The sequence below is a fragment of the Mustelus asterias genome, chromosome 6 (genome assembly GCF_964213995.1).
Source record: "Mustelus asterias chromosome 6, sMusAst1.hap1.1, whole genome shotgun sequence".
Lineage (NCBI taxonomy): Eukaryota > Metazoa > Chordata > Chondrichthyes > Carcharhiniformes > Triakidae > Mustelus > Mustelus asterias.
The window spans coordinates 147,782,088-147,801,781 of NC_135806.1; the positions used below are offsets into that span (position 1 = coordinate 147,782,088).

At 45.4% G+C, this 19,694-nt stretch overlaps 1 protein-coding gene across 10 annotated transcripts in view; it reads left to right on the plus strand.

Moving 5' to 3' along the window:
* Positions 1–19,694, plus strand: part of LOC144495209 (nipped-B-like protein) — a 728,344-nt gene that overhangs the window by 564,714 nt on the left and 143,936 nt on the right. For all 10 annotated transcript variants that reach the window (XM_078215273.1, XM_078215271.1, XM_078215278.1 and 7 more), the window contains one exon: positions 11,550–11,643. In XM_078215273.1, coding sequence (XP_078071399.1) covers positions 11,550–11,643 — 94 coding nt within the window. The remainder of the gene's footprint in view (positions 1–11,549; positions 11,644–19,694) is intronic.

A 19,694-nucleotide genomic window follows, 5' to 3' on the forward strand; every position in this document is an offset into this window, starting at 1 on the left:
TTTACCCCCCACCCCTTTTACCCCCCACCCCTTTTACCCCCCCACCCCTTTTACCCCCCCACCCCTTTTACCCCCCCCACCCCTTTTACCCCCCCACCACCTTCCCCCCCCCCCTCGGCCTCCCCCGCCCCCTCGGCCTCCCCCGCCCCCTCGGCCACCCCCGCCCCCCTGGCCTCCTCCTCCCCCCCCCCCCCCCCCCCCCCGCCTCTCCCCCCCACACCTCTGCCCCCCCCTCTGCCGCCCCCCACACCTCTGCCCCCCCCTCCCTGCCCTCCCCCTCCCTGCCCCCTGAAATTTCCTTTGAACCTTTTCATCTTTGAGAACTTACCCCTCTTTTCCTATTTGTCCGTGTAGCTGAAGTCACGCTCTAAAGTTTCTTCATCCTTCCCAAGTACTGTGCCCAAAATTGGGGACACTCCAGTGCAAATATGAAATTGTTCATTTCGACAGGAAGAATAAAATAGGAACTTATTATCTAAATGGTGAGAGATTGCAGAGCTCTGACATTCAGAGGGATCAGGGTATCCTGACAGCATGAACCAAAAATAGCTAGTATGCAGGGACCGCATGAGAAAGCAATACAGCAATGGGAAAGCTAATGGAACTTGGACAGGTACATGGATGAGAGGGGTGTGGAGGGATATGGTCCAGGTGCAGGTCAGTGGGACTAGACACAAAAATGGTTTGGCACAGACAAGAAGGGCCAAAAGGCCTGTTTCTGTGCTGTAATGTTCTATGGTTCTGTGGAATGTTAATGTTTATTGTGAGAGGAATTGATTACAAAACGAGGGAGGTTATGCTTCTGTTGTACAGGACATTGGTGAGACCACATCCGGAGTATTGTGCACAGTATTGGTCGTCTTATTTAAGGAAAGATGTAAATGCATTAGAAGCAGTTTGGAGAAGATTTACTGGAGTCGTACCAGGAATGTGCATGTTGTTTTATGAGGAAAGGTTGGAGAGGTTAGGTTTGTATCAACTGGAGTTTTGAAGAGTAAGGTAACTTCCATCAAATCCATTAGTGCCTGGAACTTGCTGCCGGGGGAGGTAGTGGAAATAGATACGATAGTGAGTTTTAAGGGGCATCTGGACAAATCCATGAATAGGATAGGGATAGAGGGATATGGTCCCCGGAAGGGTAGGGAGTTTTAGTTCAGTCAGGCAGCATGGTTGGTGCAGGCTTGGAGGGCCTGTTCCTGTGCTATAATTTTCTTTGTTCTTTAAAACCTTGACCCTGAGGGGTGTTGACAGGGTGAATGTGGAGAGCATGTTTCCTCTTGTGGGAGAATCTGGAACTTGGGGGTGACTTTTTTTAACAGAAAAGGGTCGTTCATTTACAACAGATAAGGGGAATTTTTTTCTCTGAAGGTTGTCTGGAACTCTCTCCCTCAAAAGGCAGTGGAAGCAGAGTTTTTGACTATTTTTAAGGCAGAGCTAGGTACATTCTTGATCAACGAGGGGGTGAAAGGTTATCTGTAGACAGGAATGTGAGGTTGACATTACAATCACATCAGCCATGACCTTATTGAATGGTGGAGCAGTCTGCCACTTCTCCGCCCAGTCTTGCATCCTATCTATGTCCCTCTGTAACTTCTGACATCCCTCCAGACTATCCACAACCCCACCAACCTTTGTGTCATCGGCAAACTTACCAACCCAACTCTCCACTTCCTCATCCAGGTCATTTATGAAAATGACAAACAGCAAGGGTCCCAGAACAGATCCCTGGGGCACACCACTGGTGACCGACCTCCATTTCGAAAAAGACCCATCGATACCCACTCTCTGCCTCCTTTGAGCAAGCCAGTTCTGGATCCATCGGGCAGCAGCCCCTTGGATTCCAATATCATCCATATGTTTATCCAATAACCACTTGAACGCTCTCAAAGTTGACGAGTCCACCACTGCTGCAGGCAGGGCATTCACGCCCTTACTACTCTGAGTAAAGAACCTACCTCTAACATCTGTCCTACATCTCTCACCCCTCAATTTAAAGCTATGTCCCCTTGTGCTAGCCAACACCATCTGAGGAAAAAGGCTCTCACTATCCACCCTATCTAATCCTCTGATCATCTTGTATGCCTCTATTAAGTCACCTCTTAATCTTCTTCTCTCTAACGAAAACAACCTCAAGCCCCTCAGCCTTTCCTCATACGATTTTCCCACCATACCAGGCAACATCCTGGTAAATCTCCTCTGCACCCTTTCCAACACTTCCACATCTTTCCTATAATACGGCGACCAGAACTGTACGCAATACTCCAAATGTGGCCGCACCAGAGTTTTGTACAGTTGCAGCATGACCTCCTGGCTCCGAAACTCAATCCCTCTACCAATAAAAGCTAACACACCGTACGCCTTCTTAACAACCCTATCAACCTGGGTGCCAACTTTCAGGGATCTATGCACATGCACACCCAGATCCCTCTGTTCATCCACACTACCAAGTATCTTACCATTAGCCCAGTACTCTGTATTCCTGTTACTACTTCCAAAGTGAATCACCTCACATTTTTCCGCATTAAACTCCATTTGCCACCTCTCAGCCCAGCTCTGCAGCTTATCTATGTTCCTCTGTAAGCTGCCACTTCCCTCCGCACTGTCTACAACTCCACCGACTTTAGTGTCATCCGCAAATTTACTAATCCATCCTTCCACGCCCTCATCCAAGTCATTAATAAAAATGACAAACAGCAGTGGCCCCAAAACAGATCCTTGCGGTACACCACTAGTAACTGAGCTCCAGGATGAATATTTCCCATCAACCACCACCCTTTGTTTTCTTCCAGCTAGCCAATTCCTGATCCAAACCACTAAATCACCCTCAATCCCATGTGTCCGTATTTTCTGCAAAAGCTTACCATGGGGAACCTCATCAAACGCTTTACTGAAATCCATATACACCACATCAACCGCTTTACCCTCATCCACCTCTTTGGTCACCTTCTCAAAGAATTCAATAAGGTTTGTGAGGCACGACCTACCCATCACAAAACCGTGCTGACTATCCCTAATCAAATTATTCTTTTCTAGGTGATTATAAATCCTATCTCTCATAATCCTTTCCAATACTTTTCCCACAACAGAAGTAAGGCTCACCGGTCTATAATTACCAGGGTTGTCCCTACTCCCCTTCTTGAACAAGGGGACAACATTTGTTATCCTCCAGTCTTCTGGCACTGTTCCTGTAGACAATGACGACACGAAGATCAAAGCCAAAGACTCTGCAATCTCCTCTCTAGCCTCCCAGAGAATCCTAGGATAAATCCCATCTGGCCCAGGGGACTTATCTATTTTTACCCTTTCCAGAATTGCTAACACCTCCTCCTTATGAACATCAATCCCATCCAGTCCAACAGCCTGCATCTCAGTACTCCCCTCAACACTGCACTGTCCCTCTCCAGTGTGAATACCGACGAAAAATATTCATTTAGTGCCTCTCCTATCTCTTCAGACTCCACGCACAACTTCCCACTCCTGTCCTTGACTGGCCCTAATCTTACCCGAGTCATTCTTTTACTCCTGACCTACCTATAAATAGCTTTCGGGTTTTCCTTGAGCCTACCCGCCAAAGACTTCTCATGTCCCCTCCTGGCTCTTCTTAACTCTTTCTATAATTCCTTCCTGGCTAACTTGTAACTCTCAAGCGCCCTAACTGAGCCTTCACGTCTCATCTTAACAAAAGTCTCCTCCTTCCTCTTCACAAGAGATTCAACCTCCTTAGTAAACCACGGTTCCCTCACACGTCTGCTTCCTCCCTGCCTGACAGGTACATATTTATCAAGGACACGTAGTAGCTGTTCCTTGAACAAGCTCCACATTACAATTGTGCCCATCCCCTATCTGATCTGATCCCATCTGATCTCTCTATAATCCCGGATTCCAGGCTAACATTTTTCCCGTTCCTTTTAAAGTTATATGATGAACTAGGAAGAGGAAACTGATGAGGACATAAACAAACAGTGGAATGAGTAGACATGCAGCAAATGAAATTCAATGCAGAGAAGTATGAAATGATACATTTTGGAAGGAAGAATGAGGAAATAGAACATAGAACAGTACAGCACAGAACAGGCCCTTCGGCCCACGATGTTGTGCCGAGCTTTATCTGAAACCAAGATCAAGCGATCCCACTCCCTATCATCCTGGTGTGCTCCATGTGCCTATCCAATAACCACTTAAATGTTCCTAAAGTGTCTGACTCCACTATCACTGCAGGCAGTCCATTCCACACCCCAACCACCGTCTGCGTAAAGAACCTACCTCTGATACCCTTCCTATATCTCCCACCAAGAACCCTTGTAATAGCTCCATCCACCCGAGGAAATAGTCTTTGAACGTTCACTCTATCTATCCCCTTCACCATTTTATAAACCTCTATTAAGTCTCCCCTCAGCCTCCTCCGCTCCAGAGAGAACAGCCCTAGCTCCCTCAACCTTTCCTCATAAGACCTACCCTCCAAACCAGGCAGCATCCTGGTAAATTTCCTCTGCACTCTTTCCAGCACTTCCACATCCTTCTTATAGTGGGTGACCAGTACTGCACACAATATTCCAAATGTGGTCCCACCAAGGTCCTGTACAGTTGCAGCATAACCCCACGGCTCTTAAACTCCAACCCCCTGTTAATAAAAGCTAACACACTATAGGCCTTCTTCACAGCTCTATCCACTTGAGTGGCAACCTTTAGAGATCTGTGGATATGGACCCCAAGATCTCTCTGTTCCTCCACAGTCTTCAGAACCCTACCTTTGACCCTGTAATCCACATTTAAATTAGTCCTACCAAAATGAATCACCTCACATTTATCAGGGTTGAACTCCATTTGCCATTTTTCAGCCCAGCTTTGCATCCTATCTATGTCTCTTTGCAGCCTACAACAGCCCTCCACCTCATCCACTACTCCACCAATCTTGGTGTCATCAGCAAATTTACTGATCCACCCTTCAGCCCCCTCCTCTAAGTCATTAATAAAAATCACAAAGAGCAGAGGACCAAGCACTGATCCCTGTGGCACTCCGCTAGCAACCTGCCTCCAATCCGAAAATTTTCCATCCACCACCACCCTCTGTCTTCGATCAGATAGCCAGTTACCTATCCAATCGGCCAACTTTCCCTCTATCCCACACCTCCTCACTTTCATCATAAGCCGACCATGGGGGACCTTATCAAACGCCTTACTAAAATCCATGTATATGACATCAACTGCCCTACCTTCATCAACACACTTAGTTACCTCCTCAAAAAATTCTATCAAATATGTGAGGCACGACTTACCCTTCACGTATCCGTGCTGACGATCCCGGATTAATCCGCATCTTTCTAAATGGTTGTAAATCCCATCCCTAAGGATCTTTTCCATCAATTTACCAACCACCGAAGTAAGACTAACCGGTCTATAATTACCAGGGTCATTTCTATTCCCTTTCTTAAACAGAGGAACAACATTCGCCATTCTCCAGTCCTCTGGCACTATCCCCGTGGACAGCGAGGACCCAAAGATCAAAGCCAAAGGCTCTGCAATCTCATCCCTTGCCTCCCAAAGAATCCTAGGATACATTTCATCAGGCCCAGGGGACTTATCGACCTTCAGTTTATTCAAAACTGCCAGGACATCCTCCCTCCGAACATCTATTTCCTCCAGCCTATTAGCCTGTAACACCTTTTCTTCCTCAAAAACATGGCCCCTCTCCTTGGTGAACACTGAAGAAAAGTATTCATTCATCATCTCGCCTATCTCTACTGACTCCATACACAAGTTCCCACGACTGTCCTTGACCGGCCCTAACCTCACCCTGGTCATTCTTTTATTCCTCACATAAGAGAAAAAAGCCTTGGGGTTTTCCTTGATCCGACCCGCCAAGGACTTCTCATGCCCCATAGAACCATAGAAAATTACAGCTCAGAAACAGGCCTTTTGGCCCTTCTTGTCTGTGCCGAACCATTTTTTGCCTAGTCCCACTGACCTGCACTTGGACCATATCCCTCCACACCCCTCATCCATGAACCCGTCCAAGTTTTTCTTAAATGTTAAAAGTGACCCCGCATTTACCACTTTATCCGGCAGCTCATTCCACACTCCCACCACTCTCTGCGTGAAGAAGCCCCCCCTAATATTCCCTTTAAACTTTTCTCCTTTCACCCTGAACCCATGCCCTCTGGTTTTTTTCTCCCCTGGCCTCAGCGGAAAAAGCCTGCTTGCATTCACTCTATCTATACCCATCAAAATCTTATACACCTCTATCAAATCTCCCCTCAATCTTCTACGCTCCAGGGAATAAAGTCCCAACCTATTCAATCTCTCTCTGTAACTCAGCTTCTCAAGTCCCGGCAACATCCTTGTGAACCTTCTCTGCACTCTTTCAATCTTATTTACATCCTTCCTGTAACTAGGTGACCAAAACTGTACACAATACTCCAAATTCGCCTCACCAATGCCTTATATAACCTTACCATGACACTCCAACTTTTATACTCGATACTCCGATTTATAAAGACCAATGTACCAAAGGCACTCTTTACGACCCTATCCACCTGTGACGTCACTTTTAGGGAATTATGTACCTGTATTCCCAGATCCCTCTGTTCAACTGCACTCTTCAGAGTCCTACCATTTACCCTGTACGTTCTACTTTGATTTGTCCTTCCAAAGTGCAATATCTCACACTTGTCTGCGTTAAATTCCATTTGCCATTTTTCAGCCCATTTTTCTAGTTGGTCCAAATCCCTCTGCAAGCTTTGAAAACCTCCCTCACTGTCCACTACACCTCCAATCTTTGTATCATCAGCAAACTTGCTGATCCAATTGACCACTTTATCATCCAGATCATTGATATAGATGACAAACAACAATGGACCCAACACCGATCCCTGCGGCACACCACTAGTCACAGGCCTCCACTCAGAGAAGCAATCCTCCACAACCACTCTCTGGCTTCTTCCATTGAGCCAGTGTCTTATCCAATTTACTGCCTCCCCATGTATACCTAGCGACTGAACCTTCCTAACTAACCTCCCATGAGGGACCTTGTCAAAGGCCTTGCTGAAATCCAGGTAGACAACATCCACCGCCTTCCCTTCATCCACTTTCCTGGTAACCTCCTCGAAAAACTCTAATAATTAGATTGGTCAAACATGACCTACCACGCACAAAGCCATGTTGACTCTCCCTAATAAGTCCCTGTCTATCCAAATATTTGTAGATCCTATCCTGTATCACACCTTCCAATAACTTGCCCACCACCGACGTCAAACTTACTGGCCTATAATTTCCCGGATTTCTTTTGGAACCTTTTTTAAACAACTCCTAGCTCTCCTAAGCCCCTTTTTCAGCTCGTTCCTTGCTAACTTGTAACCCTCAATCGAGCCATCTTGTTTCCTCATCCCTACATAAGCTTCCCTCTTCCTTTTCACAAGACATTCCACCTCTTTCGTGAACCATGGTTCCCTCACTCGGCCATTTCCTCCCTGCCTGACAGGACATACCTATCAAGGACACCTAGTATTTGTTCCTTGAAAAAATTCCACTTTTCATTAGTTCCTTTCCCTGACAGTTTCTGTTCCCAACTTATGCCCCCTAATTCTTGCCTAATCGCATCATAATTACCTCTCCTCCAATTGTAAACCTTGCCCTGCCGTACGGCCCTATCCCTCTCCATTGCAATAACAAAAGACACTAAATTGTGGTCACTATCTCCAAAGTGCTCTCCCACAACCAAATCTAACACTTGGCCCGGTTCATTTCCCAGTACCAAATCCAATGTGGTCTCACCTCTTGTCGGCCTATCCACATATTGTGTCAGGAAACCCTCCTGCACAAAAAGTGCCCCATCCAAACTATTTGACCTACAAAGGTTCCAATCAATATTTGGAAAGTTAAAGTCCCCCAACGAAATCCAATATAAAAGGGTAGAATTTTAAAGCGGGTGCAGAATCATAAGAACCTGGAGGAACCAGGATGTTGCCTGGTATGTAGGGTCTTAGCTATGAGGAGAGATTGGGTAAACTGGGGTTGTTCTCCTTGGAAAGACGGAGAATGAGGGGAGATCTAATAGAGGTGTACAAGACTATGAAGGGGATAGATAGGGTGAACAGTGGGAAGCTTTTTCCCAGGTCGGAGGTGACGATCACGAGGGGTCACGGGCTCAAGGTGAGAGGGGCGAAGTATAACTCAGATATCAGAGGGATGTTTTTTACACAGAGGGTGGTGGGGGCCTGGAATGCGCTGCCAAGTAGGGTGGTGGAGGCAGGCACGCTGACATCGTTTAAGACTTACCTGGATAGTCACATGAGCAGCCTGGGAATGGAGGGATACAAACGATTGGTCTAGTTGGACCAAGGAGCGGCACAGGCTTGGAGGGCCGAAGGGCCTGTTTCCTGTGCTGTACTGTTCTTTGTTGTTATGATTCTGAAGACATAAGGCAGCAAATTAGAGGAGTAAATTGGAAGGAGGTATTCTCGGGGAAATGTACTGAAGAGAGGTGGCAGTTTTTCAAGGAATGTCTGTCTAGGGTTCTACAGGACAATGTTCTGAGCAGACAGGGAGGAGTTGGTAGGTTAAAGGAACCGTGGTGCACGAAAGCTGTGCGGGACCTAGTCGAGAAGAAAAGGAAAGCGTACAAATGGTTCAGAAAGCTTGGCAAAGATAGGGATCTAGATGAGTATACAGCTTGTAGGAAGGGACTAAAGAAGGAAATTAGGAGAGCCAGAAGGGGTCACGAGAAGGCCTTGGCAAGTAGAATTAATGAAAACCTTAAGGCGTTCTATAAATATGTGAAGAGTAAAAGGATGAGATGTGAAGGAATAGGGCCTATAAAAGGTGAAGGCGGGAAAATCTGTACGGAACCAGTAGAAATGGCAGAAGTGCTTAATGAGTATTTTGCCTCGATTTTCACAGAGGAGAAGGACATGGGTCTCAGAACTCAATAAGGACAAACCTTATTGAGTTCTTTGAGAAGGTGACCAAAGAGGTGGATGAGGGTAAAGCAGTTGATGTGGTGTATATGGATTTCAGCAAAGCGTTTGATAAGGTTCCCCATGGAAAGCTTTTGCAAAAAATACGGACACATGGGATTGAGGGTGATTTAGTGGTTTGGATCAGGAATTGGCTAGCTGGAAGAAAACAGGGTGGTGGTTGATGGGAAATATTCATCCTGGAGTTCAGTTACTAGTGGTGTACCGTTTTGGGGCCACTGCTGTTTGTCATTTTTATTAATGACTTGGATGAGGGCGTGGAAGGATGGATTAGTAAATTTGCGGATGACACTAAAGTCGGTGGAGTTGTAGACAGTGCGGAGGGAAGTGGCAGCTTACAGAGGGACATAGATAAGCTGCAGAGCTGAGCTGAGAGGTGGCAAATGGAGTTTAATGCGGAAAAATGTGAGGTGATTCACTTTGGAAGTAGTAACAGGAATACAGAGTACTGGGCTAATGGTAAGATACTTGGTAGTGTGGATGAACAGAGGGATCTGGGTGTCCATGTGCATAGATCCCTGAAAGTTGGCACCCAGGTTGATAGGGTTGTTAAGAAGGCGTACGGTGTGTTAGCTTTTATTGGTAGAGGGATTGAGTTTCGGAGCCAAGAGGTCATGCTGCAACTGTACAAAACGCTGTTGCGGCTGCATTTGGAGTATTGCGTACAGTTCTGGTGGCCGTATTATAGGAAAGATGTGGAAGTGTTGGAAAGGGTGCAGAGGAGATTTACCAGGATGTTGCCTGGTATGGTGGGAAAATCGTATGAGGAAAGGCTGAGGGGCTTGAGGTTGTTTTCGTTAGAGAGAAGAAGATTAAGAGGTGACTTAATAGAGGCATACAAGATGATCAGAGGATTAGATAGGGTGGATAGTAAGAGCCTTTTTCCTCAGATGGTGATGGCTAGCACGAGGGGACGTAGCTTTAAATTGAGGGGTGAGAGATATAGGACAGATGTTAGAGGTAGGTTCTTTACTCAGAGAGTAGTAAGGACGTGAATGCCCTGCCTGCAGCAGTGGTGGACTCGTCAACTTTGAGAGCGTTCAAGTGGTTATTGGATAAACATATGGATGATATTGGAATAGTGTAGATTAGAGGGGCTTTAGATTGGTACCACTGATCGGTGCAACATCGAGGGCCGAAGGGCCTGTACTGCGCTGTTATGTTCTATGTTCTAGATGCCATGCCTCTGAGCATGGAGTGAGCAATGACTTGAATAAATTCAGGAAGGAGACATTTACGCGGATTTAAAGACCAAATCGTTACAATGGCAGTGTTGATGCAAAATTGGCTAGGTTAGAAAGCAAAGAATTGTTGTGGATGGTTATTTCTTAGACAGGGAGGAGGAACGTATTCACAGGATTGCCCCAGAGATCAGTATTGGGACCACTGTTCATTCAGATATAATTGGCTTGGGTTTGAGTATCAGGGCATAATTTTGAAGTTTACAAATGGCACGAAACTTGGAAAAGTAATAAACATGAGGACGACATATGCTGTGTCATTTGACAGTTCTGTAATTTCCTCAAATTTTAATTTTAAGGGTAGAGTTGGGAAAGCAGTACTGCTGGACACTGGAATGGGTTAGAATTGGAAACAAACAGAAAAATCCTTTCCATCCTCATCCACAGATGTGCAGGTTAGGTTGGTTGGCCATGCTAAATTGCCCCTTAATGTCCTAAGATGTGTAAATTTGGGGGATTAGCAGGGTAAATGCGTGGAGTTTCTGTAGAGCAGGGGATGGGCTGGAGTAAGATGTTCTGATGTGGAGATGCCGGCGTTGGACTGGGGTAAACACAGTAAGGAGTCTAACAACGTCAGGTTAAAGTCCAATAGGTTTATTTGGTAGCAAATGCCACTTGCTTTCGGAGCTCTGCTCCTTCATCAGGTGCGTGGGAGATCTGGCGTTTGCTACCAAATATTCCTGTTGGACTTTAACCTGGTGTTGTTAGACTCCTTACTGTAAGATGTTCTGTCAGAGAGTCGGTGCAGACTCAATTAACTGAATGGCTCCTTCTGCAGTCCAGATTCTCTTTGGCCATTTGTACCTCAACCCTTTGAACCTATCTGGTTCATAATTCCTTGATATCCTTAAGTAATGAAAAAGTCTATTAATCTCTAGTTCTAATTGACCACAACCTTTTTCAGGAGTGGTGAAGGGAGGAGTTTGAGATATAGTCTATGCTTTACAGGAAAAGTGCTTCATGATTCCCCACCTAACTGGTCAAGCCTAGAATTATTAATGCTTTCACTGCATCCCTGTTCCCTGTCATGCCTCTGATATTACCTTCATCAGAACTGAGATGTAAAATCAGAACAACATCTTATTCTGTGCAGCACAGCACAACTACTTGCTTATCTTGTGTTAGTGATTTCTTTTCCTTCATTCTTTCCCTTCAGTTTGAGGTGACAACCCTCTTTATTTGTGTGAAAATTACTGAGTATGAAGGCTTCAATGGGTGCTGAGCATTTTGTGTTGGTGCAAGTCAAGTCCTTATTAATAACTGTTTGCTGATAGATTTGATGAATGTTGAGATTTGGTCTGTTTTGCTAATGGGGCTTTATCTTATTTTTTGGCAGGTTGTTCAACATTGTGTGAGCTGCCTGGGAGCTGTAGTAAACAGAGTAACTCACAACTACAAATTTGTGTGGGCCTGTTTCAATAGATATTATGGTAAGTAGCTCATACTTGTGTTCTTTTGGGTCGTAGAAACATAGGAATTAGGAGCAGGAGTAGCCCTTCAAGCCTTCCCCATCATTAAATCAGATCATGTCTGATCTGATTGGAACCTTAATCCTACATTTCTGCCTACCTTTCACCACCTTGTTAATCAAGAATCTATTAGCTCTGCTTAAAAATATTCAACGATTCTGCTTCCACTGTCTTTTGAGGAAGCGAGTTCTAGAAGATCACAGCCCTTGGAGAAAAAAAATTCACCTCACCTCATGTCTTAAATGAGAGACCTATTATTTTTAAACTGTGACTCCTAGTTCTAGATTCTCTGACAAGAGGAAACTTGCACCCTGTCAATACCCCTGAGGACATTAAAGGTTTCAATGAAGTCGCCTCTTACTCATCTAAACTCGAGTTGTTACAAACCTAACCCCTTCAACCTTTCTTCATAAGACAAACTGCCTATTAGTGCAGTAAACCGTCATCAAACTGCTTCAATGCATTTACATCTTTCCTTAAATAAGACAATCAATGCTGTACGCAGTAGTCCAGAAGTGGTCTCACCAATGCTCTGTAGAACTGAAGTATAACCTCCATAGTTTTGTAGTAAACTACTCTCACAATAAACAGCAACATTATGTTGAGTCATGGAAGTTTACAACATGGAAGCAGGCCCTTCGGCCCAACTTGTCCATGCCGCTCTTATTTTTAAACCCCTAAGCTAATCCCAATTGCCCGCACTTGGCCCATATCCCTCTATACCCATTGTAGCCATGTAACTATCTAAATGCTTTTTAAAAGACAAAATTGTACCCGCCTCCACTACTACCTCTGGCAGCCTGTTCCAGACACTCACCATCCTCTGCGTGAAAAAATTGCCCCTCTGGACACACCCGCATCCCTCCCCTCCCACCCCAAACCCACGCTCCCCCACCTTTGGGAAAAGACACTGACCATCTAGCTGATTTATGCCCCTCATTATTTCAAAGACCTCTAGAAGATCACCCCTCAGCCTCCTACGCTCCAGAGAAAGAAATCCCAGGCCATCCAGCCTCTCCCCACAACTCAATCCACCAAGTCCCGGTAGCATCCTAGCAAATCTTTTCTGCACTCTTTCCAGTTCAACAACATCCTTTCTACAATAGGATAACCAGAATTGCACACAGTATTCCAAGTGTGGCCTTACGAATGTTTTGTACAACTTCAACGAGACGTCCCAACTCCTGTATTCAATGTTCTGACCGATGAAACCAAGCATGCCGAATGCCCTCTTCACCACCCCGTCCACCCGTGACTCCACCTTCAAGGAGCTACGAACATGCACCCCGAGATCTCCTTGTTCTGCAACTCTCTCCAACGCCCTACCATTAACTGAGCAAGTCCTGCCCCAGTTCAATCCACCAAAATGCACCACCCCGCATCTGTCTAAATTAAACTCCATCTGCCATTCGTCAACCCACTGGCCCAATTGATCAAGATCCCGCCACAATTGGAAATAACTTTCTTCATTGTCCACTGTGCCACCAATCCTAGTGTCATCCGCAAACTTACTAACCATGCCTCCTATATTCTCATCCAAATCATTAACATAAATGACAAATAATAGGGGACCCAGCACTGATCCCTGAGGCACACTGCCGGTCACAGGCCTCCAGTTTGAAAAACAACCCTCTACAACCACCCTCTGGCTTCTGTCCATTTAGATACCTCACCCTGGATCCCGTGAGATCCAACCCTATGCAACAACCTACCATGCGGTACCTTGTCAAAGGCCCTGCTAAAATCCATGTAGACAACATCAACTGCAGCGCCCTCATGCACACCCCTTGTCCACCCCCCTCAAAAAAACTCAATCAAATTTGTGAGACATGATTTTCCATTCACAAACCCACGCTGACTGTCCCCAATCAGTCCCCGCGTCTCTAAATGCCTGTAGATCCTGTCTCTCAAAATACCTTCCAACAATTTACCCACCACAGATGTGAGGCTCACTGGCCTGTAGTTCCCAGGCTTTTCCCTGCAGCCCTTTTTAAACAAAGGCACAACATTTCCCACTCTCCAATCTTCAGGCACCTCACCCGTAACTATCGATGTTTCAAATATCTCGGCTAGGGTACCTGCAATTTCCTCCCTCGCCTCCCACAATGTCCTGGGATACACTTCATCAGGTCCCGGGGATTCATCTACCTTGATGCGCTTGAAGACTTCCAGCACCACCTCCTCTGTAATATGTACACTCCTCAAGACATCATTATTTATTTCCCCAAGTTCCCTAACATCCATGCTTTTCTCAACAGCAAATACTGATGAGGAATATTCATTTTAGGATCTTACCCATCTCTTGTGGATCCGCACATAGATGGCCTTGTTGATCCTTAAGAGGCCCTACTCTCTCCCTAGTTACTCTTTTGCCTTTATGTATTTGTAGAAGCTCTTTACTAATTACTTGTGGTACCTATATATTAACCTTTTGTGGTTCTTGCAGTAAGTCACCTAGATCACTCTGCACCTCAGAGTTCTGCAATCTTTCGCAATTTAGCTAATAGACTTTTATTATTCTTCCAGCCAAACTATACCCATTTGTCAGATTTTTTGCCACTCACTTAACCTACCTTAACCATAGCACTTGGGGCTAAAGGGATATGGGAGGAAGGGGGGATCAGGATATTGAATTCAATGAGCAGCCATTATCAAAATGAATGGCGGAGCAGGCTCGAAGGGCTGAATGGCCTACTCCTAGTTTCCATGTTTCTATCTATGTCTCTTGTAGCCACCTTAAGTCCTTTTCACAATTTACTTTCTTAACTAGCTTTGTGTCGTCAGCAGGTTTAGCAGCTATATGTCATTTTATTCAATTCAATATAAATTGTAAAAAGTTGAGGCCCCAGCACTGAACCCTGTGGCACATCAGTCATCACATCCTGCCATCCAGAAATAGACCCGTTTATACCTACTATCTGGTTTCTATTAGCTAGCAAATCTTCAATCCATGCCAATATGTTAGCCCCTATACCATGAGCTTTTATCTTGCGTAATAACCTTTGCTGTGGTACCTTATCTACAGATCCTCCTCAATCCACAGCACGTGACTCCTTCAAGGAACTCCAATAAATTGGTTAAATCTGATTTCTCTTTTACAAAGCCAGGTTGACTCTGCCTTGAATTTTTCCAAGTGCCCTGCTATAACATCTTTAATGATGGCTTCTAGCATTTTCCAAAAATGAATATTAGGCTAGCTGGCCGATTATTTTCTGCATTCTGTCTCCTTAAAGCAGTGGTTTTCAACCAGCTTGCTGCGGCACACTGGTATGTCGTGAGAACTGTCCAAGTGTGCCATGAAATTTTGTCCTAGGTCCTAGAATAGTCACTAAGAGAACCTTCAGTACTGCACAGTCGCAAGTGAAGAGATGTGAGGGGTCCCTCCAACACTGATTAAGCCAGCTGAAATAAATGCTTTTTTAGTTTAAAAAGAAACCATGGGACAGTTTGCTTCATCTGTCGCCATCGGATGGATCATTTGGTATGTGGCACTTATTTAAATCTATGGCCATTCATTTTTGCTGCACATTCTTACATTTAAAGTTGCCTTGTTGACAAAATTGTCTTTATTCACAGATTTGATTAGTATGGGAAATCTATTCTGGTTTCTCGGGTTAACTGACATAAGAACATAAGAAATAGGAGCAGGAGTAGGCCATCTAGCCCCTCGAGCCTGCCCCGCCATTCAATAAGATCATGGCTGATCTGACGTGGATCAGTACCACTTACCCACCTGATCCCCATAACCCTTAATTCCCTTACCGCTCAGGAATCCGTCCATCCGCGCTTTAAACATATTCAGCGAGGTAGCCTCCACCACCTCAGTGGGCAGAGAATTCCAGAGATTCACCACCCTCTGGGAGAAGAAGTTCCTCCTCAACTCTGTCTTAAACCGACCCCCCTTTATTTTGAGGCTGTCTCCTCTAGTTTTAACTTCCTTACTAAGTGGAAAGAATCTCTCCGCCACCACCCTATCCAGCCCCCGCATTATCTTATAAGTCTCCATAAGATCCCCCCTCATCCTTCTAAACTCCAACGAGTACAAACCCAATCTCCTCAGCCTCTCCTCATAATCCAAACCCCTCATCTCCGGTATCAACCTGGTGAACCTTCTCTGCACTCCCTCCAATGCCAATATATCCTTCCTCATATAAGGGGACCAATACTGCACACAGTATTCCAGCTGCGGCCTCACCAATGCCCTGTACAGGTGCATCAAGACATCCCTGCTTTTATATTCTATCCCCCTCGCAATATAGGCCAACATCCCATTTGCCTTCTTGATCACCTGTTGTACCTGCAGACTGGGCTTTTGCGTCTCATGCACAAGGACCCCCAGGTCCCTTTGCACGGTAGCATGTTTTAATTTGTTTCCATTGAGATAGTAATCCCATTTGTTATTATTTCCTCCAAAGTGTATAACCTCGCATTTCTCAACGTTATACTCCATTTGCCATATCCTCGCCCACTCACTCAGCCTGTCCAAATCTCTCTGCAGATCTTCTCCGTCCTCCACACGATTCACTTTTCCACTTATCTTTTCCCATAACTGTTTCAAGAATTGTGAATCAAATCATTCCAAGAAGTGGGGTTCCCTTTCAAATTTCTAAATGAGAGGTGGAAGTGGTCCAGATAGAGACAAAAACCCAATTCAGAACCTTTAACCCCAGAACCATCCCGCAAGTGAAATAAAACCAGTTTATTTCAAAGGGAATCAGCAAGACTGAATTAGATTTCCCCAGAGTGCCAAGGAAGCGGCCAAAGAAGGGATTGGAAAAACAATCCAGGTGTATGCATATTTTTTTTTAAAACCTTTCTGAAAGGGAATTTATAAATAACTAGCCCCGACCGAGACTTTATAGTGGATGATAATCGGAATGTGTCTCTGTCTCTATGTTGATCAACTTGAACTGACGGTCTGAAAGCACTTTTAAATTGAGTGTCATCTGTTTCCGATTGTCAGTTTTTCTGTCCTTACCGTGTATTTTTGAAATCAAATTGGAGAAGTTGGGTAGAATCTAAATTCAGCTCAGCTACTTGGCTTTATCTTAAACGGCTTCAATCAAAATTAAGTTACTTTGCTCCAAGATCTTTAAAACGTTCTTAAGAACATAAGAACTAGGAGCAGGAGTAGGCCATCTGGCCCCTCGAGCCTGCTCCGCCATTCAATAACATCATGACTGATCTTTTTCACAACCCTTTGTGTGAAGAAGTTCCTCCTCAACTCTGTCCTAAATCTGCTTCCCCTTATTTTGAGGCTATGCCCCCTAGTTCTAGTTTCACCCGCCAGTGGAAACAACTTCCCTGCTTCTATCTTATCTATTCCCTTCATAATCTTAGATATTTCTATACGATCTCCCCTCATTCTTCTGAATTCCAATGAGTATAGCCCCAATCTACTCAGTCTCTCCTCATAAGCCAACCGTCTCAACTCCGGAATCAACCGAGTGAATCTCCTCTGCACCCCCTCCAGTGCCAGTATATCCTTTCTCAAGTAAGGAGACCAAAGCTGTACACAGTACTCCAGATGTGGCCTCACCAGCACCTTATACAGCTGCAACATAATCTCGCTGTTTTTAAACTCCATCCCTCTAGCAATGAAGGACAAAATTCCATTTGCCTTCTTAATTACCTGCTGCACCTGCAAACCAACTCTGAGGTTCCTGCACAAGGACACCCAGGTCCCTCTGCACAGCAGCATGCTGCAATTTTTTACAATTTAAATAATAGTCCATTTTGCTGTTATTCCTACCAAAATGGATGACCTCACATTTACCAACATTGTACTCCATCTGCCAGACCCTCGCCCACTCACTTGGATTACTTATGTCCCTTTGCAGACTTTCAGCATCCTCTGCACACTTTGCTCTTCCACCCATTTTAGTGTCATCATGCGAATTTTGACACACTACACTTGGTCCCCAACTCCAAATCATCTATGTAAATCGTAAACAATTGCAGTCCCAACACTGATCCCTGAGGCACACCACTAGTCACTGATCGCCAACCAGAAAAACACCCATTTACCCCCACTCTTTGCTCTCTGTTAGTTAACCAATCCTCTATCCATGCTAATACATTACCCGTAACACTGTGCACCTTTATCTTATGTACAAAGAGCAATACAGCACAGGAACAGGCCCTTCAGCCCTCCAAGCCCGCGCCGCTCCCTGGTCCAAACTAGACCATTCTTTTGTATCCCTCCATTCCCACTCCGTTCATATGGCTGTCTAGATAAGTCTTAAACGTTCCCAGTGTGTCTGCCTCCACCACCTTGCCTGGCAGCGCATTCCAGGCCCCCACCACCCTCTGTGTAAAATATGTCCTGCTGATATCTGTGTTAAACCTCCCCCCCTTCACCTTGAACCTATGGCCCCTCGTGAACGTCACCACCGACCTGGGGAAAAGCTTCCCACCGTTCACCCTATCTATGCCTTTCATAATTTTATACACCTCTATTAAGTCTCCCCTCATCCTCCGTCTTTCCAGGGAGAACAACCCCAGTTTACTCAATCTCTCCTCATAACTAAGCCCCTCCATACCAGGCAACATCCTGGTAAACCTCCTCTGCACTCTCTCCAAAGCCTCCACGTCCTTCTGGTAGTGTGGCGACCAGAACTGGACGCAGTATTCCAAATGCGGCCGAACCAACGTTCTATACATCTGCAACATCAGACCCCAACTTTTATACTCTATGCCCCGTCCTATAAAGGCAAGCATGCCATATGCCTTCTTCACCACCTTCTCCACCTGTGACGTCACCTTCAAGGATCTGTGGACTTGCACACCCAGGTCCCTCTGCGTATCTACACCCTTTATGGTTCTGCCATTTATCGTATAGCTCCTCCCTACATTATTTCTACCAAAATGCATCACTTCGCATTGATCAGGATTGAACTCCATCTGCCATTTCTTTGCCCAAATTTCCAGCCTATCTATATCCTTCTGTAGCTTCTGACAATGCTCCTCACTATCTGCAAGTCCTGCCAATTTTGTGTCGTCCGCAAACTTACTGATCACCCCAGTTACACCTTCTTCCAGATCATTTATATAAATCACAAACAGCAGAGGTCCCAATACAGAGCCCTGCGGAACACCACTAGTCACAGGCCTCCAGCCGGAAAAAGACCCGTCCACTACCACCTTGGAGGACGAGAGGGGGGAGTTAATAGTGGGAAATGAGGATATGGCTGAGTCTTTAAATAAGTTTTTTGTGTCGGTCTTCACGGTGGAGGACACAAATAGTTTGCCAAATATTAACGATAGAGGGTTGGCAGCGGGAGAAATACTTAATACAATTAATGTTACCAGAGAGGCAGTGCTGGGTAGACTAATGGGACTGAAGGTGGACAAGTCCCCGGGTCCGGATGGAATGCATCCCAGGGTATTGAAAGAAATGTCAGAGGTAATAGTGGATGCGTTAGTGATTATTTATCAAAACTCGTTGCATTCTGCGGTAGTGCCGGTTGATTGGAAAACGGCTAATGTTACGCCGCTGTTTAAAAAAGGAAGGAGACAAAAGGCGGGTAACTATAGGCCAGTCAGCTTAACGTCTGTAGTAGGGAAAATGCTGGAATCCATTATTAAAGAGGAGATAGCAGGGCATCTGGATAGAAATGGTTCGATCAATCAGACGCAGCATGGATTCATGAGGGGAAAGTCGTGCTTGACGAACATGTTGGATTTTTATGAAGATGTGACTAGGGCGGTTGATGGAGGAGAACCGGTGGATGCGGTGTTTTTGGATTTCCAAAAGGCGTTTGATAAGGTGCCCCATAAAAGGCTGCTGAAGAAGATTAGGGCACACGGAGTTGGGGGTAGTGTGTTAAAGTGGATTGGGGACTGGCTATCCGACAGGAAGCAAAGAGTCGGAATAAATGGGTGTTTTTCCGGTTGGAGGAAGGTAACTAGTGGCGTGCCGCAGGGATCGGTACTCGGGCCGCAACTGTTTACCATTTATATAGATGATCTGGAGGAGGGGACGGATTGTAGGGTAACGAAGTTTGCAGACG